Genomic DNA, 24,665 nt, shown 5'->3' on the forward strand with positions numbered 1-24,665 from the left:
ATAATGTGAACTAATTAATTGATCTACATTGATCTATTCAGGAGGTTCGATTCGCGCTGTCGTCATACAGTATTTAGGACATCCACCACAGGGCTCCAGAACTCAGAAACTGTTTTCTTACACCTCAATCACATTTACATGTATTACATTAAATTTCTTGCATGAATACTGTTATTTCAGCAGGTATTGCGTTTAATGTACACTCAACCACATCTGTCAGAAGAAATGTCTGTGTTACACCAAAATCATCCTTTGACAATGTGTTATGTCCTTGAAAATTCCAAAAGATGCAACACGAGCACACTCGCACTGTGTACGAAGCTAATAAATTTGATCTGCACTCCAACGAATGAAATTGAAGCTTACTGTCAAGAATTTAGGATGAGGAAATATTAGATATAGCCCGGTAAATAGAAGCTATTTCACCAAAATTAGACTAGTCTACAGCAAATGTTTGCTTTTTGTGCATCTTGCTGCTGCTGAAAATGACGCTTTGATCCTCTCCTCTTTCATCTAGAACTGTTTCATGTCACAAAGCGGGTACAGCAAGTGCTGAAGAATGAATGACTGTGTCTTTGTATTGTCATATTTGTTATTTAGTTTTTTGGGGTTTTTTGACTTCAAGATGGCGCCGCAAGAGTGGCTGCCTTTTCCAGCTTTTGTTTTTCTACTTCTTTCTTCCTTTCATAGCTTTGCTGCTGTGAAATGTCTTTACTGTGACACGAATAAAAGTACATCCAATCCAATCAATCTTAAAATAGTACATTGGGATTTCTGATATTTTCATTTTTATCTTTTTAAAATTTTGGAATGACTTGTTTGCAAAAACTAATGAGTCGGCTCAAATTCTGGTGGATTCAGTACAATATTTGAAATATGTAAATTGATCTGCGACGTGGTCTCATAAATAAAGTACTGTACAAACAAATGAGAGCAAATGTCACTAATCGTCCATTTTGTTATTCATTTTTTCCAAAAGAATTTATAAAGGCCAAGCACTCATTTTCCTTTAAATAAAAAAAAGATCAAAAATGCTACAATAGCAACGATTTTAATTTAAAAAAATGTGTGAGGGCGAAAACATTTATCATCATCACTCACCTTATTTCTGACTGGAGTCTTTATTTGTTTTCTTTCATTCCAAACATAAGCAATGGCTGCCATGAAGTGAGCACCGTGATTCATGGAGATTGGGCCAAGCAGCTCAAGGATTTGCTGGCGAATTTTCTGTAGATAATAAATAGGTAAGTGAGGAATTAATGCAGATATTTATAAACTTCAAAGAATATCTTGTAATCAATATTAGTATAAAAATAAAGTATAGCACCATTGTGTATGCAGAAGTCGACTGTAGCTTTGAGTTGTAAAAACACCATTGGCTAATTGCACTTACAGCACATCTTATCCTCCTCGATATCACCACCTGAGTTAAGTGTACTAATTTGTTGATAGTTTAGAATGCCATGCAGGATAAGCAGAACCTCAATAAAATAAAAAAAATTGTTGAGGTGATTTTTGTGAATAAATGTAGAAAAAAAGTTTGCCGTTTTGTACAATCCTTTGAATTGTATGTTATTTTATTATGCAAGAACGCACCAAAAAGCACTGAGGGAAAAGTCACTGTCCGTGGGTGTTTTGCTGTGTTTGTTTGAAATGCTTTTATATTCCATGGGTCTTCAAACATGCATTGAAGAATGTATTATGAAAAATAAACATATTAAGAACACCTATTTTGAACATACAATGTACACATATTTTGTCCCTATTTAAAAATAAAAGTTGTTCCCCCCTCAAGTGTTCCCTATCACTAACTTAGAGATTTTGTTAAACACCATGACCCAACTATGTCCTGACAACATATCGTCACATTCGGATTGGCAGCAAGGAGCGGGGTCTCGCCTCCCAACTTGTACCATCTACTGCCAATTCCCTCATTATGTCACCAAGTATAATGTATATACTCCTCTATACGCTTTATGCTAGTTGTCACCGGAGTATTGGATTTTCCTCGCTACCTACCAGTGACACAACCCACTGTATAAAATCTCCATAACTGCATTGACAAATTAGAATTTGAATGTCCTTGAGTTCCCAGACACCTTGTTTCTCATACCATTGAAGTACTGTACTGTCAACATTGCCCTAAGCTGGGACTAACAAACACAGTATTGCACTTTTATGTACCTTAGTGGAGCCCAAATTGATGTTGGAAGTGGAAGCAGCAGAAGCAGCAGCCGGCTTCTCAGAGCTGTCAGCATGATGAAGGACACTCCACAGTAGTGTGACGGAAGACATGATAGTGTGGAGAATAGCCAGGATGCCTGACCGAGCCTCAGCTAGGTACTTCTGGTCAACACTCACATGAAACTGAGAGGTCATCAGAAAGGGTATCAGCACTGTTGTCAACATGAACAAACAATGCTAATTGTCAATAGTATGTTAATATTAATCGTACAGAGAAAATAGGAAGACTCGGCATGAGTTCAGCAAGACGGCTGTTGGGTTCCTTGGAATTTCATTGAGTGGTCTACACGAGAATTTTCATTTGTGGACTCTCGCCTGATATTTGATTAGTGTAGTTCGCTTTCGTACCGGTAGGGAGCAGCAAGAGCTCGCGAATTGCCTTGTGAGTCTTATGCTTTGAGATAAGCAAAATTTGCAAGGAGGCCACACAATGAAAGGTAGCCTTCATTTCGATTTACGTGTCCTGGAGATAGAACGGCACCCATGTTCCCTCCAGGCTGTGGTTGTATACTCTCAGTGCACAGCAAAGTATATCCAGCGCAGTGAACGTACAGCAAATGAATTAGATATGTCATTTTGTTTATGTATCGTATCGTGCCAGTGGTGTAGTGGTCCCTTGAGAAGTGGGTGTACTCTAAAATTTCACAAAAATTCACAGAAAGTAGTACAGAAAAAAATGATGGTTTTAGAACCACTGACATCTAAGACTATTTACCCAAAAAATATGTCATTTCTACTGGCTCACTATTACAAAATTAGGAGCAGTTTTTAGTTACTACTGGTCACACAAATGAATGTTAAATGTATTTATCATGAGGCAAACATGGTGTTTTGGTTATTTTTGAACATTTATTTAAATAAAATACTTTAAATCTGAAGTTGACAATGCATTCTTGTTCATATTTAACATAAAATACAACACAAATCATTCTCTTCCAAACATAAAAAACAATCAATTAAATTAAAAGTGCACTGTCATAAAATTCAAATACATTTGTTCTCAACAGCCGAACAGATTAATTCAACAAAACAGACTGCTCTAAAAAATTAGAGGAACACTTCAAAAACACATCAGCAATGTTTTTGAATATCTCTCCTGATATTAAGCAGGTGATGTACTAGTAACAAAATGATGCTACACATGCGTTCACGTGTAGCAACACGGAAACGTTGGCAAATGTTTGTCCCTGCTCATTCGTTAGACAATGCTTTCCAAACAGCGTCATTAGAAGTCGTGCGCTAATCTCGAACTTGAACGCATCCCAAGTATTGGATGACAAATAAACAGAGCAGAGTAGACGAGCTACGGCTGGTAGTTTCTTCAATTCATTCATAGTGACGCACCACATTTGACTGTCGGTATACGCAATGCCGACCGAAAAATAAGTGGGTATACGCCGCATACCGGCGTATACCCACGACTACACCTCTGAATCATACAATACGATGCAATGACACTGCGCAGACAATCACTGCATTGACAGTATTTGCTTTACTCCATAACAATAACAGTGCAGCGGCAACAAATGGTGCCAATGCTCATGTATGATCACGGCGAAGCGACCGGGCAGTGAATGCAATGCGTCGACTCCCCAAACCAAAAAAAGAATAAACTCCTATGTTTTTAAATTGGAATGGCTGTCAGAATCTGTGAAAATAGAATATCGAGAAGTAAACCTGGGTGATATATTTTTTTGTGAGCAAGTGAGAAAGGTCTGCTCTGCAAAACATGCAGCAAAGTTAAAGTGGTAAGCAAATTGAAGAAATGGAAATTGGACAATCTTAAGCGACCATTCAGCAGAAAAAAGTCATTTGAATGATGATGGAATTATACTAAGCTTCAAAATGGGAAAGGGGAATGGCACAATATTGGGGGAGAGCGCAAAGGACTGGGAGCAAAAAATGGCTGTCATACATTTCTAATTGACTATATTTTACTTGGCATATATGATTTCATTCTTAGTCAAAGTTTGTGGTATTTTCCAATGTCAAAAAACGCTAATAGTAACAATACAACACAGTGAAAATAAGCGTTTTCCACATTTTAAAGTAGTGGTGTACCATTTTTTTCAATGAAAGAAATGTACCTTGGTTCGAGTAAGAGTGAAAAACAGTTTTACAGAACCCTCACCTGGTGGTACTGAGAAGTAGGATCAAGCAGGCAGTAGTGGATGATTGCAGTAATCCCCTCCAATACGGTCAGTAATAAATCAGGAGGAATGCAGAGAGCCATCCACTGCGGTCTAAAAAAAACAAAAGATGATGTGAGTGGGACTCAATTTAGTTAACAAATACTGTATTGTACTTCCACCCAGTCTTGTCGATTGTGTATTTTATTAATTCCAAGCCTACGGTGCCATCTAGTGTTAAATATCTGAGTTACATGTGAAAATTCAGGTTGTTGCCTGAAATGGTTCAATACTGTAAACTGAAATAATGGTAATTTCTTTCTTAAATGTGATTCAATAAGAATTCTCTCAACATGTTAACTGCGTAAACCATTGGAAGTGTTCTATCACCCAATTTTAATTTATTCAAAACGAGTTATTAAAATCAAGTTTTAAATGTGTTATTACACTAGAAATGTTAGTATAATTAAAAATAATGCTGCAACATTTGAAATGAATTTCAGTTTAGTAACATTCAATATAACAGAATTTAAATTGAATCAAATAAGATTGATTTGGATGATTGTGGATATTGAAATTAAAATAATTACACAATTAAATGTTTTCTGCACCACTGACAAGCGCCCAGTGTCAAGAGGCTTGACAGCCAACATCTCACCGAACGGCGGAGAATTTGATTTGCGAATGTGTGCGCAAATAGCAAATGTTATTGCTGTTGTTGTTGTTTTTGATCAGGTTTATAAAATTCAATCCCGTTAGTGTACTGGCTTTAGTACCTGACGTCAATAATTCCACTTTCATAGCGGTACTGGTGAAGTAGATTGTCCAAGTTTCTGCAAAGCTGCAGAGTGACTGATGCAACCACCCTTCTTAGCATCCTCCGCATATATGGCAGTGTGGCTGTGATGAGTCCAATCCATTCAGGGTGCATTTTACATGCGTGGTGTTGATGTAGTGCCCTGATCACAGCACACAAAAACATGCCCTGGGCTGTGATTGGCTGTCCATGAAGATACTGTAGTGACTTCATTGGCTGCTGAGGGTTGATATGCTCCACATCTCCACCTAACATCACAAACCCATTTCCTGTGCTTCCCCCTGCTCCTACACCACCCGCCGGTACTGCCGCAGGTTCTCCTCCTTCATCGACTGGCACCAGAACTCTGTGCTCAAGTACAACTAGGCTGTGAAGCAGTCTCAGTAATTGGGACTGGACTGCACTACAACTGTCCACCTGGTCCTCGGACAAGTTGATGATACTGTCCTCTGACAGACCTTCTTCCACTGTGGACATGTTTACAGCAGCCGCCCATTGGTCATGCCATTTTTGAGCGCTGAATATAGACGAGAGCAAGCAATGGAGAACCACCTTCTGAACTTTACATTTAGACATGACATCGTAGATGAAACTCGCAAATCCCTTTGCTGAGCCCCCGGTGACTTTGGACAGCTCACTGAAAAGAAGAGTTAAGACCTCTATACTGGTTAACTGCATGGCACGGTTTCCAGCCAAGTCCTGAGGGCCTGCTGACACATGGGCAGAGTAGAAGCTTCTGAGGAAGTATAGACAGAGTGATATAATGATTTCCAGATACATGGCACTGCGAAATGAGTGAGAGTGAGAGTCTTGTGGAATGGGGCAGTAGAAGTCTTTTCCCATGACAGACACCCTGTGACGAGCTAGGAGGTTTTGAAGCAAAGATAGTTGGGGGGTGTAGGTGTTGTTGATGCTGGTAGTGGAGATAGCACTCACAAACCCTGAGGGAGCAGACCTCAGCATGGCCGCAATTGCCGAAAGTGCGTGAAGGGCCCTGGATGAGTCGTACAACTGCAGATATAGTAGAACATGCTGGTAGAGAGGGTGGATGTTGAAGCAAGGAGGGGCAGAAGATGATTTGAGCCCAGCAACACCAACACCGCGGTCATTCCCACTTGAGCATGCACTGGGTGAGCCAGTGTCACTTTCGATCTCTGATACCTCACCTTCTCCGCAGCTATACCAGTTCTCCAGATCTAGGCTATCCCCAAAGAATATGTTGGGTGTTTGTGTTTTTTCAGCCTGGCCCAATGCCTTTCTCTGTCTCTCCTCCTCTTTCCTTTTGGATTTTTTTGTCTTAGGCTTCGCCCCTGTGGATTTGTCGGCCAGTTTCTCCATGATTTTGCCTTTCAGGCTGAGCTGAGTGCTGCTATGGCTACGTTTGCGTGTTTGACTGTTTTCCACCTGGAGATTTTGTTCTGATATGGCAGGATCTGAGTTCTGTGCTAATGTGACAATAGAAGGTGAGGAACTGTGACGGCTGATGCCCTCTCTGTGGTGTTCTTCTGCAGCTATATCAGTTGGAGGAACACCGAGGAATTCCAGTGTCCCTTCAGCCAGCATCTCAGGAAGTGTCTGGTGGTTGGAGCTGTGGAGAAGTCCAGAATAAAGATGAGGACTAGTGGAAGTTTCTGAGGAAGTGCTCTCCGAATCTGACTGAGGCCAATCTTCAGACTGGATTGGCACACCAAGCGACTCCTCACCTACTAAACACAGAACGTTTTCTATCAGATCACTAACCACAGAGAAAACAGTCTCTTCTAATGAGTCTTCAGACAAAGAATCTGTGGAAAGAGGCTGGTGCTCGGAACCATTGGATGTGCTGTTCACAATCTCTAGCTCATCAAAACTTTGACTTTCCACTGGAGAAGAATGAGAACCAGTTGATTCTGAGAAATGGGGCTCCTCCTGCTGATCAGCAGTTTGAAATCCACCAGTTAGTTGTAAATTCTCGCTGCTCAGACTCAGGATTGAGAGACTGTCACTCAGAGGGTTAACCGTGAGACAAAATGGCTCCATGTCACCGACTTCAAGACCTGGCAAACCTCTCTGTGCCATCCTGTCCATTTGCATTTGATTGAGGTCTAATGACAGAAATAAAAAAAGAGAGTAAAAAAATCATTGTAAGAAGGCAACAGGAAGGATGAAATAATGGATAATTTGTCACATCTACTAATATTTTATATCAAATGTAATATGTACAAAACGGAAAAAAAGGCAACTCGCTTTCGGAGAGACCTCTGACGTCTATCAGTTCCAATGGCTCTTGTTCAAGCAGGCCAGGAAAGATATGGACCCAGTGGCGCTGTGCTTGTACTTTTTGAATGGAAACTCTGTGGGTCTTCGGGTGCAGTAGAAGAAGAAGGAGGGGTTCTAGTACCCGAGCAATGTCATGTCGCTGAAGGACCTGATTCAGCCAAGCTCGGCCAACTGAACTCGTACAAGGATCCCAATAACTCAGGCTGTCTAGCATGATAAAAAGAGATCTGTCGAGAAGGATAAAGGACGGAAATTCTCAAGTTTTAGAGCAATATTAAGAACATTGCAAATGGAAGGTACAATATTTGAAACAACCTGTCAAATGTGCGATTGAAAGGAGAAGATTTGGTCACGTTTAAATCTCGTGTCAAATGCCACAGCACAGAAAACTTCACATGGGCTGCGAGCCGAATTCTCTGCAATAACATATACTTCAGTATGCATATCATCGTTACACAGTATTAAGCTGGCACCCAACAGATTTTCACCGCACTAACCTTGTCCCGGTGCATGAGCTGCTGGCTGATCACATCTTCGCAGATGCTGGAAGAAGGTACAAGGTTGTGGAGCTGATAGAAAAGCTCCACACTACGTTGATGGTGCTGAGGTGTTCCTTCACTCAATTGATCCCACAGAATTAGAGCCACATTCTATAAACAAGTAGATTAAAAAGTTAGAAAATTGGGGGGTACATGGTTGTTTTACTTTTAATACAACCTTGAAGAAATCTGTCTTGTTTGCAATGTGCAGTACAATTCCCTGTGTGAGTGGGGGCCTGATGACAACGGCCACGCGACCTTGGCTGGGACTCATTGGCTGTGTAGACTCAGAACTGCCGCTGGATGCCACACTCTCAGCTGTCACCATGGCCACAGACTGGGTGAGTCCGACAAGGTCCATGAGCAGAGAAATGGCCACACCTTGAAGACTAAAGTTGCTAGCCAAGCACGTGGCATCCATCAGTGTCTGCAACCATGGTGGCAGACACCCCTGCTGGCTGTCTGTAAACATGCAGACTTGAATATACTACACATTTATACTTTGTGGGTTGCACAAGTTGTGATGTCTTTTCATTAGTGTGTGTGTTCCTTAGCTGAAGCAACTACCTATGATGCCAATAACATCAATTGTGACTGAATGTTTTTTAAAGTTTTATCTTGTTCTGTGGGTGAAAGTTTAGTAAATGCACAAATGTGTGATGAATGACATGCCAGGGACAATGATGTTGGTACCATAGTCTCATGCAACTCCACATTAACAATCATGAGTTCTGTATAATTTATGATATTGTCTCTAAACATGGAAACGTGGGTCCCCCTTCTCAAGGGCTCACCACCCATGGGAGGGACCAGAGGGGTCAGGTGCATTGTGAGCTGGGCGGCAGCCAAAGGCGGGGACCCTGGCGGTCCGACCCTCGACTGCAGAAGCTAGCTCTTGGGACGTGGAACGTCACCTCTCTTACAGGGAAGGAGCCCGAGCTGGTGCACAAGGTCGAAAAGTTCCGACTAGACATAGTTGGGCTTGCCTCCACACACAGCCTGGATTCCGGTACCAGCCCTCTCGAGAGGGGTTGGACTCTCTTCCACTCTGGAGTTGCCCACGGTGAGAGGCGTAGAGCAGCTGTCGGCATACATATTGCCCCCCGGCTCGCCGCCTGTACGTTGGGATTCACCACGGTAGACGAAAGGGTTGCTTCCCTCCGCCGTCGGGTGGGGGGACGGGTTAAGACTGTTGTCTGTGCATATGCACCAAACAGCAGTTCAGTGTACCCATCCTTTTTGGAGACCTTAGGGGTTGTGCTGGAGAGCACTCCCCCTGGCGACTCCCTTGTTCTGCTGGGTAATGCTCATGTGGGCAATAACAGTGAGACCTGGAGGGGCGTGATTGGGAGGAACGGCCCCCCCGATCAGAACAGGAGTGGTGTTTTGTTATTGGACTTCTGTGCTTGACACAGATTGTCTATAACAAACACATTATTCAAACATAAGGGTATCCATATGTGCACGTGGCACCAGGACACCCTTGGTCGCAGTTCGATGATTGACTTTATAGTTGTATCATCGGATTTGCGGCCTCGTGTGTTGGACACTCGAGGGAAGAGAGGGGCGGAGCTGTCAACTGATCACCACCTGGTGGTGAGTAGGCTCCGTTGGTGGGGTAAGATGCCAGTCCGACCTGGCAGACCCAAACGTATTGTGAGGGTTTGTTGGGAACGTCTGGCGGAATCCCCTGTTAGAAGGAGTTTCAACTCCCACCTGCGGCAGAACTTTACACATGTCCGGAGGGAGATGGGGGACATCGAGTCCGAATGGACCATGTTCCGTACCTCCGTTGCACAGTTGTGGCCGTAAGGTGGGTGGTGCCTGTCGTGGCGGCAACCCCCGTACTCGTTGGTGGACCAGTAGTAAGGGATGCCGTAAAGCTGAAGGAGTCCTATCGGGCCTATATAGCCTGTGGGACCCCTGAGACAGCTGACAGGTATCGATTAGCCAAGCGGAACGCACCCTCCGTGGTCACCGAGGCAAAAACACGGGCATGGGAGTTCGGTGAGGCCATGGAAGCCGACTTCCGGACCGCTTTCGAAATTCTGGTCCACCATCCGGCGTCTCAGGAGGGGAAAGCAGTGCACCACTAACACTGTACAGTGAGGATGGGGCACTGCTGACCTCGACTCGAGACGTCGTGAACCGGTGGACAGAGTACTTCGAAGACCTCCTCAACTCCACCAACACGCCTTCCTTGGAGGAAGCAGTGTCTGGGGCTCTCCGATTTCTGTAGTTGAAGTCACCAAGGTGGTTAAAAAGCTCCTCGTGGCTAGGCCCCGGGGGTGGATAAGAACCGACCGGAGTTCCTAAAGGCTCTGGATGTTGTGGGGCTGTCTTGGCTGACACGCCTCTGCAACATCGCGTGGTCATCGGGGACCACGCAGACCGGGGTGGTGGTCCCCCTTTTTAAAAAGGGGGACCGGAGGGTGTGTTCCAACTACAGAGGGATCACACTCTCCAGCCTCACTGGAAAGGTCTATTCAGGAGTTCTAGAGGGGCGGGTCCGTCGGAAAGTCGAGCCTCAGCTTGAGGAGGAGCAGTGTGGTTTTTGTCACGGCCGTGGAACAGTGGACAAGCTCTACACCCTTAGCAGGGTCCTCGAGGGTGCATGGGAATTCACCCAACCAGTCTACATGTGCTTTGTGGACTTCGAGAAAGTGTTTGACTGTGTCACTCGTGGAGTTCTGTGGAGGGTGCTTCGGGAGTATGGGGTACAGGAGCGCCTGCTACGGGCCGTTCGGTCCCTATACGACCGATGTCAGAGTCTGGTTCGCATTGCCGGCATTAAGTCGGAATCGTTTCCAGTGAGGGTTGGGCTCCGCCAATACTGCTCTTTGTCACCGATTCTGTTCATAACCTTTATGGACAGAATTTCAAGGCGCAGCCGAAGCGTTGAAGGTTTCCGTTTTGGTGGCCTCAGTATAGCATCTCTGCTTTTTGCAGATGATGTAGTACTGTTGGCGCCTTCAAGTGGAGCTCTCAAAGTCAAAGTCAGCTTTATTGTCAAATATGCTAATATGCATGACATACAGCACAGATGAAATTACTGTCCTCTCGGACCCAGCATGCAAGGCACTTATAATTACTGTAACAAACATAAACATGAAAACACCAATTTGCCGGAAGAGGGGAGCTCCAACTCTCTCTCGAGCGTTTCGCAGCCGAATGTGAAGTGGCTGGGATGAGAATCAGCACCTCCAAATCTGAGACAATGGTTCTCAGTCGGAAAAGGGTGGAGTGCCCTCTTCGGGTTCGGGGAGGAGATTTTGCCTCAAGTGGAGGATCTGGGAGTCTTGTCCACAAATGAGGGTGTGAGGGAGCGAGAGGTCGACAGGCGGGTCGGTGCGGCGTCTGCTGTGATGCGGGGTTTGTACCGATCCGTCATGGAGAAGAAAGAGCTGAGCCAAAAAGCAAAGCTTTCAATCTACCGGTCGATCTACATCCCAACCCTCATCTATGGTCACGAGCTATGGGTTGTGTCCCGGATGCAAGTGGCCGAAATGAGCTTTCTCAATAGGGTGTCCGGGCTCTCCCTTAGAGATAAGGTGACAGGCTCGGTCATCCGGGAGGAGCTCAAAGTCGAGCCGCTTCTCCTCCACATAGAGAGGAGCCAGATGAGGTGGCTCGGGCATCTGATTAGGATGCCACCAGGACGCCTACCTGGTGAGGTGTTCCGAGCATGCCCCACTGGCAGGAGACCCCGGGGACGACCCAGAACACGCTGGATAGACTATGTCGCCCAGCTGGCCTGGGAACGCCTCGGGATCCACCAGGACGAGCTAGAAGAAATGGCTGGGGAGAGGTAAGTCTGGGCTTCCCTCCTGAAGCTGCTGCCCCCGCGACCCGACCCCGGATAAGTGGCAGAAGATGGATGGATGGATGGATGGATGTCTCTAAAATATTATGATACACGGGGAGCTGGTGGTCGACTGGTTAGTGATTCGGCCTCACAATGCAGAGGTGCAGGGTTCAAGTCCGGCTGTGGCCTTTGTGTTTGGAGGGTTCTGTCCATGCCTTAATGGGTTTTCTTCGTGTACTCCGGTTTCCTCCCAAATTACAAAAACACGGATGGCATGTTGATGGAACAAGTATAAATCGGGCCAAGGTGTGAGTGTGAGCGTGAATAGCTATTTGTCTGTGTGCCCTGTGATTGCCTGGCAACCATTTCAGGGTGCACCCCGCCAAATACCCGAAAATGGCTGAGATTGGCTCCAGCACACCCCACAACCTTTGTAAGGATAAACGGATCAGAAAATTGATGGATGGATGGAATATTATGACAGTTTATATCCTTAGAAAAGAAGAGAAATCAAGTCCGGGAGCACAGGTATACAGTAAAGTCTCGTTATATCGATATCGGATATATCGATAGTCCCGGTTATATCGATACTACAGTAAAGTCTCGTTATATCGATATTCAAGGGAGTCCGAAAAAATATCGATATAAGCGGGACTATCGATATATCCGACCCTGTTTGCATGTAATTTTCTCCGCGCGTGCATAGAAATAGTATCGATATAACCGGGACTATCGATATATCCGATATCGATATAACGAGACTTTACTGTATTTCTATGCACGCACGGAGAAAATTACATGCAAACAGGGTCGGATATATTGATAGTCCCGGTTATATCGATATTTTTTCTGACTCCCTTGAATATCGATATAACGAGACTTTACTGTATTTACAAAGCAAGCCTGACATAAATAGCAAAAAGTTACACCATTTTATAACATTGGGCCCAAGATTTGATGAAACTTACTTGTTTCTTGTCCTTGTGTGGGTGAAGCCTTCTGGTTCCCCTCTGCAATGTACACTGGAAAACTGGAACACTCCAAGAAAAGCTGGCAGGCCGCAGTAAAAGCAGGAACACACTCTTTCTGCACCACCACAGAGTCCAAGCATGACTCGGTACGATCTGTATGCCTACAATGTGGGTTACCCCCTACTGCAAGGCTTGTTGTTTGTAGCAGGACTCTGTCTGTCTCATGTTTGTCCACTTGTTGAGTAGTTATGTGCAAGGTAATAAGCCGAGAAAGAAATTGCTGGAAGTGTTCCAAGCAGCATTGCATGACAGGTTTTTCTACAGGTTTAGGTTGTGATAACCCTGAGGAACAAAGGCCTGTTTTACTTATTGGGTGTGTGTGAGGCGGTTGTTCATTATCGGGGACACTCTCATGATACAGAATAAATTCTGTGAAGCAGCTTTCTGATGAGCAATTTGGATGGTTTTCTACATCTTTGAACACCTCCCTACTTCCATGTGTTTCCAGTGCAACAGGGGGAGTCTGCGGAAAAACAAAGAGAGCTTTCAAGATCCCTACAATCACTCTCTCTCACACACACACACACACACACACACACACACACACACACACACACACACACACACACACACACACACACACACACACACACATATATATATATATATATATATATATATATATATATATATACACACACACACACACACAGTGACACCTCGGTTTTCGACCATAATCCGTTTCAGTAACCTGTTCGAAAACCGATTTTGTTCAAAAACCGAAACAGCACTTTCCATTAAAATCAATGTAAAAAATCTTAATCCGTTCAAAGTCTAGAAAACAACTTTTTAACTATTTCATCACAAAAACCGGATAAAAACTTAATAATGGAGCAGGTCATGTGTAAAATTCTATAACAACAAACTTTTATTTTCACCAATTTTTCACAACAACATTAACATCTGTACATAAAAATCTATCTTTCTGCCACGGGGCGTGTTGGCACCTATCCCAGCTGTCTTTGGGCAAACACAGGTCACACTAACTTTTCAAACCATCCTCTGCTTGCTTTAAAATCATACTATTCAGGAGATCTTAACCAAATATGTCAGCATTTTCGCAAAAATAACACAACAACAATATTAATGCGTCGGTCACAATGAGACAATGAGGAAGACGTGACATATAAGGAAGTGATGTATAAGGAAGCACAGGGTAGTCAAGTGATGCATTCAGATGCACTCAGTTTGGTTGAGAACCAAATTTGGATTGTATACCGGGGCATAAAAAATAGGACATTTTTGGTTGAAAACCGAATGGGATGAGAACCGAGACGTTCGAAAACCGAGGTTTGACTATAACTTGACTTGTAGTTGATCTATTGGAATCAGAATTGGCTTATATGAAAGGCAAAGCCCTCTAGTTGTGCTTATTATACCAAAGTAAAGTTTTGTATCATTCAGAGAATTTTATTATTTAATTAGGACAGAAAGGTCAGATTTGGGCGGCCCGGTAGTCGAGTGGTTAGCACACCGGCTTCACGGTGCAGAGGTCGCCGGTTTGTGGAGTGTGGAGTTTGCATGTTCTCCCCGGACCCGCGTGGGTTTTCTCCGGGTCCTCCGGTTTCCTCCCACACTCAAAAAAAAAAAAAAACATGCATGGCAGGCAGATTGACCACTCCAAATTGTCTCTATGTGTGAGTGTGAGAGTGATTGTTGTATATCTTTGTGTGCCCTGCGATTGGCTGACAACTAATTCAGGGTGTCCCCCGCCTCGTGCCCAAAGACAGCTGACATAGGCTTCAGCAACCCCCGCGACCCTAATGAGGAATAAGTGGTACGGAAAATGAGATGGAGATGAGAAAGGTCAGATTTTGCTTGGACAAAAGTCTTGTCGCAGACAAAAATAATGGAGAAATTAGACGTATATTTCATTTTGAATACACAAGTATGCTACAAATACGTCAGAACATAAAGTCATGACGCCTTACAAAAAGAATTAATATCGTGTATGGCTCGCGTGAGCTTGGAGGACTACATCCATACGTCTCGGCAATGACTCAATTAACTTATTGATGAAGTCATCTGGAATGGCAAAGAAAGCAGTCTTGAAGGACTCCCAGAGTTCATCAAGATTCTTCGGTTCCATCTTCCAAGCCTCCTTCTTCATCTTACCCCAGACATGTTCAATAACGTTCATGTCTGGTGACTGGGCTGGCCAATCCTGGAGCACCTTGACCTTCTTTGCTTTCAGGAACTTTGATGTGGAGGCTGAAGTATGAGAAGGAGCACCATTCTGCTGCAGAATTTGCCCTCTCTTGCAGTTAGGGATGTAATGGGCAGCAAGAATTTCTTGATACTTCACGCACACCCCCATACTGGATGTAACCCCAAACCATGATTTTTCCTCTGCCAAACTTGACTGTTTTCTGGGTAAATCTTGGGTCCATGCAGATTCCAACAGGTCTTCTGCAGTATTTGCGGCGATTGGGATACAGTTGAATGGACGATTCATCAGAAAAATCAACCTTCTGCCACTTTTCCACTGCCCATCCTTTCTGCAAGCTGTGGGCCTTAGCAAATGCAACACGATTGTTTTGTTGTCTTTTGTTTAATGCTGGTTTCTGAGCACTAACTCGGCCATGGAGACCACTGCGTGAGAGAATTCGACAAACTGTTCTTGAAGATACAGTGGTTTCTGGTGACATGTTCTCATGTAGCTCCGCTGCAGTTGAAAAAGGGCTGGCCTTGGACTGGCGAAGCAACAAATGGTCCCCTCGAACAGTTGTCTTACGGCAGGGGTGTCCAAAGTCGGTCCTCGAGGGCCGCCGTCCTGAATCAGGTGTGTTGCTCCAGGGACAGCTGGAAAACAGGCAGGACAGCGGCCCTCGAGGACCGACTTTGGACACCCCTGTCTTACGGGGTCTGCCTGACCTAGGCTTGTCATCACCGGTTTCTTCAAATCTTTGTCTTATGCTTAAAGTTTGGACACATTAAAGATGTCTGCCACCTCAGTGGAAGACTTGGTCTTCAGGCTCTTGATGATCATTGCCGAGACGTATGGATGCAGTCCTCCAAGCTCACGAGAGCCATATTTCTGTATTGAAAATGAAATATCTGTACAGGTATAATTTCGCCATTATTTTTGTATGCGACAAGACTTTTGTCCAAGCAAAATCTGACCTTTCTGTCCTAATGAAATAATAAAACTCAATGAATGATACAAAACTATATATATATAACGATACTATTTCTATGAACGCAAGGAGAAAATTACATGCGCGCAGGATCGGATATGTCGATAGTCCGGTTATATCGATATTTTTTCCGACTCCCGAGAATATTGATATAACGAGACTTTACTATATATATATATATATATATATATATATATATATATATATATATATATATATATATATATATATATATATAGTGATGTCACGAGAGGCTGGGTTCTGGAGGGCAAATACATTCCCCTAAGATGGCTTCACCCAGAGAGAGTTTTGGCCCCATCTGGTGGAAGGCAGCAATTCAAACCACGATGACAGTCGATCACCGGGCATGGTAGGCGTCGGTGGGGAGGGTGCCGAGGAAGTTTCTGTGGTGCCTGAAGTCGTTGTACGAGAGCGCGCGCAACGTGTGCTCTACGACTGCCAGTTTGAGTCGATCAATGGAAACTTTCCTCGCGGCCGTCAAGTCGATTCCGGAAGGTCTTCTCACCGCGGGTCGGTCGAGTCGGGGAATCGATGAGGGAGTGTGAGGACGAAGGAGCGTGGGGTTGCTCATGCTGCCGGGCACGGACAGGCCGGTCATCGGCGACGGTGGCGTTGATCGCGCTGCCATGGCGCTCTGCAGGACGCTGAGGAAGCATGCTGACGTCGGCGGCCGAGTCGGCCATGAAGCGTCTTCCCGAAGTCCGATCGTGGACATAAGCGATGTCCGATCATGGACATATACGATGTCCGATCGTGGACATAAACGATGCAGCTAGTTGCAGAGTCGCCAGGCGAATTGGACGGTGTTGGCCATCAGGGTGCGGCAGGTTTCACGGTGGTGTTGGGGCGCCCACGGGTGGTGGCAGCCCATCGGGAGCTCGGCTTGAGGGGTCTTGCTGTGGGAAATTTGGTTCTTTCCATTTGGAGAGTTGATTGGGCTGAGGAGGAGGGAAAACAATCATCCTGGCTGGCTCGCCAATAAAGAGTTTGATGGTTCTCTTTATTTGTAAGTAGGTTCATTGTCAGATCTCCCAGGCAGGTGACGCGCAGAGCTTGATCGTGGCGTGGAGTCGAGCAAGTCGTGCCATGATGTCCGTCCGACGTGCCTGTGTGGGTCTTTGCAAGTCTCTTTGAGTCTGTGAGTCTGAGATGAGTCTGATTTCTTTCATAACTTTGCTGCTGTGAAATGTAAATTTCTCCACTGCGAGACTAATTAAGGCAAATCCAATCCAATTCTCTCTGTCTCGCGACAGCTCCTTTTATACCATTTTCAAGCGTGTCATATGCGTCAGGGTGCGACGCACATCAAGGAGATCAAGGGCTTGAAATACATCCAAGCTGCGGTGCGCACCGGTGACGCCACAGGGGTCCCCTCCTGGATCTGAAGTCGGGGAAGGCGATGCAGGAAAAAAACGAGCAGGACGCGCTCAGAAGAGCCGGTAGGAGGTGAGACGTTCTGGGAAGTGCACACGTCTGCCGCTCCGGGTCGTTTGGCCACACGGAGAGGCCAGGCATGAAGAAGGTCGATCACCGGATATGGGGGCCGTTGTCGGTGTTCGGGAGCACGGCAACGTGTGCTCTACGACTGCCGGTTTAAGTCGGTCGATGGAGACTGTATCCTTGCGGTCGTTGATTTGAATCCGGAACGTCTTCTCACCGCGGGAGAGGACGGGATACGGGCCATCGTAAGGGAGGTGGAGGGGCTTGCGCACCCGATCACACCGCAAGCAAGGAAGGCTTTTAAGGCAGAGAGCCTCTGAGTGTGGAGGCCGGGGAAGACAAGCTCCATTGCTGTGCGCTGTGGAGAAACTGATTTCTACATAGAACTCATCGCCAGTTGGGACCATACGACAGAACACTGGATTTGGACCCTTGCTAAAGGTGGCTAGGCGACCTGAGAAGGACCTCAGAGGGGTGAGGCCTAGAAACACATGGAAAAGAACTCTGTATTCAGTTTCACCTCAGAAGAGACTATTATGATTTAAGTATTGGAAGAGACACTATTCTTGCCTTTGTTGCTTGTGAATTCCCCCTGAAACCCTTTATTAAAACCGTTGACTTAAAACCCTTTATTAAAACCTTTGTTTGCATTCAAACCTGTCGCCCATTGCGCTCCTTGTCCCGTCGAGAGCTAGCCTCTCATGACATGACTATACATACATATATATATATAGTAAAGTCTCGTTATATATATATATATATATATATATATATATATATATATATATATATATATATACATATATATACATATACATATATATATATACATACATACACACACACACACACACACACATACATATATACATATATATATATGAGAGAGAGAGAGAGAGAGAGAGAGAGAGAGAGAGAGAGAGAGAGAGAGAGAGAAATATATATATAGAGAGAGAGAGAGAGAGAGAGAGAGAGAGAGAGAGAGTAAAAAGTTGTCACAATGTTGTTTGTCTTTTCACTCATTGGGTGCAGGAAAGTATCTGGGATTTAACTTGATCAAGGCAGCAGGCACATTTTGGAGCCTGGACTCAGGTGGCATGTAGGGCAGCATATTATCCATATGCTCCTCAGGTTGGGGGTAGAGATCTGTTCAAAGTATTTGGCATGCTGTCCACTCTGTTGGATATAGCTACATGCTATTTCATTCTTCTCTACTTCCAAAGAGCGTACAGGAGATGTGGGCTCAGCTGTTGGTGAACTATCATCTTTCACTCTACTCCTTCCGGGCACAGTTTAGTCTGAATAGCCTTAAATCATGCCACGGTGAGCTTGTGCGCAGAGAATCAAAATGTTGGGTAGAAACCAAGAGAACCAGGACAGACAACGAGTACTCAAATATTTTGCCTCAATGGGACACAAGATGGCCGGGCCCTTGGTGGGACCACCTAATCAAAAGATCATCAAAGCTTGAAACGGTCAGCTTGAACTGAGTTGAACTGACTAATTTGTCATATTTTCTTTTGGTGGGGATTTCACTTCAACTACAATTAGCAGTGACAAAACAGTTATGCATATACAGTATGTCAGTTGGGTGTCAGCCTATGATGTGCATGCTCAGGTATATGTTATTGCAAATAATTTGGCCCAAAGCCCATGTGGAGTTTTCTGTGCTGTGGGGTTTGACAATGTAATTTTGACAGATTCTGTATTGGAGTAATCCAACCAGATTCATTTATGTTGACATCGCTAAATTGTGTGGAATCTATCAATCATTACTGTACTCACGCTATTATCGCTTTTTAAATCCTTTGTAGAGTCTGAAGAATTTCCACAGCAGCTGGACAGGCCATGCCCCTGGGGGCTTGTGGGTAGAGCCAAGGGGGACACCAATGGTGGTTGTACTTTGCTCAGGATCTTGGAGCAGAGACGCAGACAGTGAGTGAGTTCTCCAAGCCCCAAGGTCTCCAGGTGACAGGTAAGTGCAGCCACCATGCGCAGCAAGAGCTGAGGAAGATGCTCTGTCTGGATCTCGATGTAAGACTCCTAGAATAGATGACAATAGATGTAACAATGTTGTCTTCATTACATAAAAAAACATGTCACTGTTCAAAATTTACACCGTTAGTCTTGTTTCTCTCATTATGGATTCAAAGAGAATTGGAGAACAGTTTGACAATGTTACGTACACTATGTCCTGATAAACGCGAACATATAGCAATACAGCTTTGTCATCACACCAGAAGAAGCACAAAAGACTATCAGTGTTGGGATTTTTTTAATGGTAAATTAAAACGATGAAGGGACAACAATATAACTTTTTTTCAGTTTTAGTTAGTTTTTCACTTGTATTTATTATTTATGTCAATTAATGTGGTCTGTTATAACTCTAGTAAAATGTTTTATTAACAGGCTTCTAACTTGTTTCATACATTTGCTTCATATGTCATACCTGAAGTTACAGAAGAGTACCTAAAGTTTAAAGAGTCCTGTATATTAGGTCTTACAATCAAAATACAGCTACATTTGGAAAAAAAGACGACAAAAGACCAATGAAATAAATATGAGAATAAAGAAAATCACAGCTGGTATTCATATTTTCCAGCAAAAATTATGTGAGCAAGACAATTGGCATAAAACATCATGCAGTTACAAAAGGCCTTACACACTGGGCAAAGATTTCATTGTTACACCATCCACACCAAACATGAAGGTTGAGTGTTAATTGTGAAACATTATTGTTTTTCTCTACTACATTAATTTGGGAATTATGAAGAAATTATCACCCAAAGATTTTTAGAAATTGAGGTTTGATGGTTGGTGGGATGTTGCAGAAATGCTATCGTAGCCTCAGTGAAGCAGGATGAGGTGGAAAAGCAGGAAAGAGCAGTACTTTACCTGGCAGATTACCCTCATGCTTCTAGTAGGCTTCAGAGAGAAAGAGCAAATAGTTTGAGCAGACAAGCGCAAGCGGAGCACAGGCCACACAGCACACTCATCACATTCATATCTTGCAACAGTCCGCACACACACACACCACACACACAGGCACACGCACACCTGAAACAGGGGAAAAAAAACAAGATTTCCAAGCCGTTAAGATTGGAAATACAGTACAGACAGGCCAAGTGCATTTGTTTACACATCTGCTATATATAGATTTTTTTTTTCAGGGAAGTACACACACAAGTATGTTTTTGCTTGTGTGGGCGTGTTGCACCCCTAAGAAAATAGGGTGGAAGCAAGGACATTACAAGTCAATAACATTCCAGGGTCAAGACTTTTCTGTTCAGGGTAAGGAACGAAGCACAAAACGGTAAAGGACGTGAATGACCTAAGAAGGTGGAGATGACAAGACGGCAAGTTGATAAGAAATATATGAGGAGTCCAAGCAGAGCCAGAAAAAAAGGACAATGCACGGAAAGGAGACACAGTAAAATAAGAAAACAAAGTAAGAAAGAGCATCTGTGCATAAAGCTAAATGAAACTGGAGTTGACAATGTAGAAACAATAATCACCCAAAAATAGACATCAAAAATACAGGCCATAAAAAACATACAAATAATTAATAAATAAAATAAATAAACACATTAATAAATACAAATGTTATCATAGACTTTAGCTGGACACAATCGCAGCTACTTCAAAAATAAAATACATTCAAGAGTTATACATGATGGCATGGGAAAGACCAAAAGATAAACAAACTTACCAAGGAAACGACATCCAACAGAAAATCAACCAGCTGACAGAACTCCATTAAGGAGAGTTCTTGGGTATCTAATCCACCAGTATCCCTTGGAATGTTTGGTTGCACATTCAGTGTTGTCCTGCAAAAGTAAAATGGTGTGTCTGTTGGTTGATGAAACAAACTGCGTGCAAAGTGACTTCTTTTTTAAAGGAATTTCTCTTACAATTGTCATTAATGCAAATTTGCAATTTTGATGCAAATTCACCCATTGTAGGACTACTGAAGGTTATCATATCCCAACTTCACCTTTTAAAACAAAGATTCCCAAATTAGTACTACCTTACTAAATTTCACTTTAAAATTTCAAAACCCCATTAACATACCCCCAATGTTTCAAAATGATTGATGAAAATCTCTTCTTTTCCTTGCGGCTTTTCCCCTCAGGGGTCGCCACAGCGAATCAATGTCCTCCATCTATTCCGGTTTTGTGCATCCTCTTCTTGCACACCAGCTACCTTCATGTTCTCTTTGACCACATCCATAAACCTCCTCTTCGGTCTTCCTCTCGGTCTCCTGCCTGGCAGTTCAAGGCTCAGCTTCCTTCTCTCGATATAGTCACTCTCTCTCCTCTGGACATGTCCAAACCATCTCAGTCTGGCCTCTCTGACTTTCTCTCCAAAGCCTCGAATATGAGTTGTCCCTCTAATGTACTCATTCCTGATCCTATCCAACCTGGTCACTCCCAAAGAAAACCTCAACACCTTCAGCTCTGCTACCTCCAGCTCTGCTTCCTGTCTTTTCTTCAGTGGCACGGTCTCCAGTCCAAACATCATGGCTGGTCTCACCACTGTTTTATACACTTTTCCTTTCATCCTAGCTGAAACCCTTCTATCACACATCACACCTGACATTTTTCTCCAACTGCTCCAGCCTGCCTGGACACGCTTCTTTACCTCTTTTCCACACTCTCCATTGCTCTGGACAGTTGACCCCAGGTACTTAAAATCCTCCACCTTCTTTATCTCTTCTCCCTGTAGCATCACTCTTGCACTTGGATCCCTCTCATTCACACACACATATTCCGTCTTGCTGCGACTGATCTTCATTCCTCTCCTTTACAGGGTATATCTCCACATCTCTAGTTTCTCCGCCACCTGTTCCCTGTTCTCGCTACAGATCACAAGGTCATCTGCAAACATCATGGTCCAAGGAGATTCTTGTCTAACATCGTCTGTCAGCCTGTCCATCACCATAGCAAACAAGAAGGGGCTCAGAGCTGACCCCTGGTGGAGTCCCACCTCCACCTTGAATTCCTCAGTCATACCGACAGCACACCTCACAACTGTCTTACAGTCATGATACATGTCTTGCACCGCTCTGACATACTTTTCCGTCACTCCAGACTTCCTCATGCAATGCCACAGCTCTTCGCTGGGCACCCTGTCATACGCTTTCTCCAGATCTACAAAGACACAATGCAATTCCTTCTGACCTTCTCTGTACTTCTCTATCAGCATTCTTAAAGCAAACACTGCATCTGTCGTACTCTTTTTTGGCATGAAGCCATACTGCTGCTCACAAATGTTCACTTCTGCTCTTAGTCTAGCTTCAACTACTCTTTCCCAGAGTGTCATTGTATGGCTCATCAACTTTATTCCTCTGTAAAATGTAAAATGATTGATGAAAATGATTGCTGCAAAAGGCCCATTCCATTGAATTAAAAAGATTGATTGAGTTACAACACAGTACCATAAGTGCACTGACGCTGGGTCAGTAATTTCATCTGTGCTGCATGTCATGCATATATACATATTTCACAATAAAGCTGACTTTGACTTGACTTTTGACTGATTCAAAGGTGAGGAAAATAAATGAATTTTGTTTAGCATCAGTATTATCAGTCAAGGATAAAGAAACCGTTAAATCAATCATGTAACTTTGATACTAATGCAACACAACAAATACAATGATGTATATTAAACACTAATTTCCACATACAAACCTGCAGCACTCCTCAAACCAACGAGCAATATAGTCCCACATGTAGAATGGCTCAAAAGAGTTGAACAGAAGATTGGCTGTTTTAATAAGTTCTGTTGTCTTCTTGTTCTCCCTAAGTTTGCTACAAAGAAATTATAGGATCAACATTTGCATTAACCATCAATTCACAATATTGTAACACATGTCAAAAGAAGGTGTTTGATTGGCCGAACCTGCTCAGGTGTGTGTGGGCCTTACTAAAGGAACTTTGGTTTTGGAGATCCAGCTCTGTTTTGCACTGGGTGTGCAACATACGAAACACTTCGATAAGAACATCCTCTAAGATAGCTGGGCCTGAAGATACAAGGTACGAGCTGGACAACTGGGGGCAACATTTGTATTTACAGCACTAATCGTCCTGAAGGTATCGACATATCATTACCAAGCTCTGGTTTGTCAAGCAGGCTGATGAGAATGCGAAATGGCTTGAGGTCATGCATGAGAATGCTTTCCTCTTCCCCGCCTTGCGCTTTGCCCTGCAATATCCCCACCATTGCCTAAACACACACACACACACACACACACACACACACACACACACACACACACACACACACACACACACACACACACACACACACACACACACACACACACAATAGAACAGAGAACAGGCACATTTGTCAAATCGAGAAACACTACTTGATACTATTGTTGTAAATTATAGCGAAACAAATTCTACATTATCCACCCCCTTCTCTCATTTCTGCTTTTATTTGTTTTCACGCTCCGTCTGCCATGTAATGAGCTGAAGCCCGCGAAGAGAGTCCCCGTGGTGCGGACCCTCTCCCAATGGACGGAGTTCTAATAACTACTTCTGAACAGATGGCACTGGGGCAAATGATAAAAAAAAAATAATACTTTCTAAAATTAGATTTGCCATCTGATTTCTGTGTAATATGTAGTCTAATCCCTGGAGCGCCACAGCAGAGCACATGGCGGGACAGAGTTAAAAGATGATGAGTGTCAGAAAAGGAGCAGAAGGAAGCATGCCATACGAAAAACCCCAAGAGGATGTGTAACGCTAGAAAGTAAGCCATAAAAGACAGACGGATCTGGCAAAAAAAATACCCAGAGCATAAAAAAACATCTGACTAAATTAATGGAATCCCCCATGACATAGACAAAACTCTTAAACATGGACAAATCCTCTGCAATGTGACTTGTTTTGATCTATGTTGTACCTGGACGAGCATGTCTTTTGAGAAGGTGTTGAAATAGTGGCTAGCATGCTCTTCTGGCTTGCTCTGTCGAGTGGCACGGGGGCCTATTTTCACCCCATTGTTGTCAAATCCTACACAAAAAAGAAAAGACAAATGGCAAGTCAATATAGCTGCTTAATCACGATTTTGCTTATTAAAGTGGGGGTGTAATCAAAGATGCTGTACATAACTTTATGTGACAAAGTACTTGTCATCAGTGTTAAAAAATAATTAACTGTGACTACATTTATGGGAAAGAGTTCATTTCCACTGACTAGATTACCACACTGACTTGATTACCGCTACCTCCAGA

The 24,665-nt window shown here is 43.8% G+C and overlaps 1 protein-coding gene across 5 annotated transcripts in view; it reads right to left on the reverse strand.

The window, feature by feature from the left end:
* The window catches only part of dop1a (DOP1 leucine zipper like protein A), a 46,541-nt gene that overhangs the window by 10,751 nt on the left and 11,125 nt on the right, over positions 1-24,665 (reverse strand). For 2 of the 5 annotated variants that reach the window (XM_088998060.1, XM_088998059.1), the window contains 16 exons: positions 24,335-24,444; positions 23,533-23,647; positions 23,324-23,444; positions 23,113-23,232; positions 21,132-21,249; positions 20,318-20,347; positions 19,208-19,465; positions 12,762-13,287; positions 8,167-8,450; positions 7,947-8,099; positions 7,765-7,865; positions 7,417-7,676; positions 5,150-7,274; positions 4,376-4,487; positions 2,185-2,367; positions 1,102-1,227 (listed from right to left, as the gene is read on the reverse strand). In XM_088998060.1, coding sequence (XP_088854186.1) covers positions 1,102-1,227; positions 2,185-2,367; positions 4,376-4,487; positions 5,150-7,274; positions 7,417-7,676; positions 7,765-7,865; positions 7,947-8,099; positions 8,167-8,450; positions 12,762-13,287; positions 19,208-19,465; positions 20,318-20,347; positions 21,132-21,249; positions 23,113-23,232; positions 23,324-23,444; positions 23,533-23,647; positions 24,335-24,444 — 4,742 coding nt within the window. The remainder of the gene's footprint in view (positions 1-1,101; positions 1,228-2,184; positions 2,368-4,375; positions 4,488-5,149; positions 7,275-7,416; positions 7,677-7,764; positions 7,866-7,946; positions 8,100-8,166; positions 8,451-12,761; positions 13,288-19,207; positions 19,466-20,317; positions 20,348-21,131; positions 21,250-23,112; positions 23,233-23,323; positions 23,445-23,532; positions 23,648-24,334; positions 24,445-24,665) is intronic. The other 3 variants (XM_088998062.1, XM_088998061.1, XM_088998064.1) reach the window with 3 other exon arrangements.

The sequence above is a fragment of the Hippocampus bargibanti genome, linkage group LG06, assembly GCF_051943395.1.
Source record: "Hippocampus bargibanti isolate YZ-2025 linkage group LG06, ASM5194339v1, whole genome shotgun sequence".
In the NCBI taxonomy this organism is placed as follows: domain Eukaryota; kingdom Metazoa; phylum Chordata; class Actinopteri; order Syngnathiformes; family Syngnathidae; genus Hippocampus; species Hippocampus bargibanti.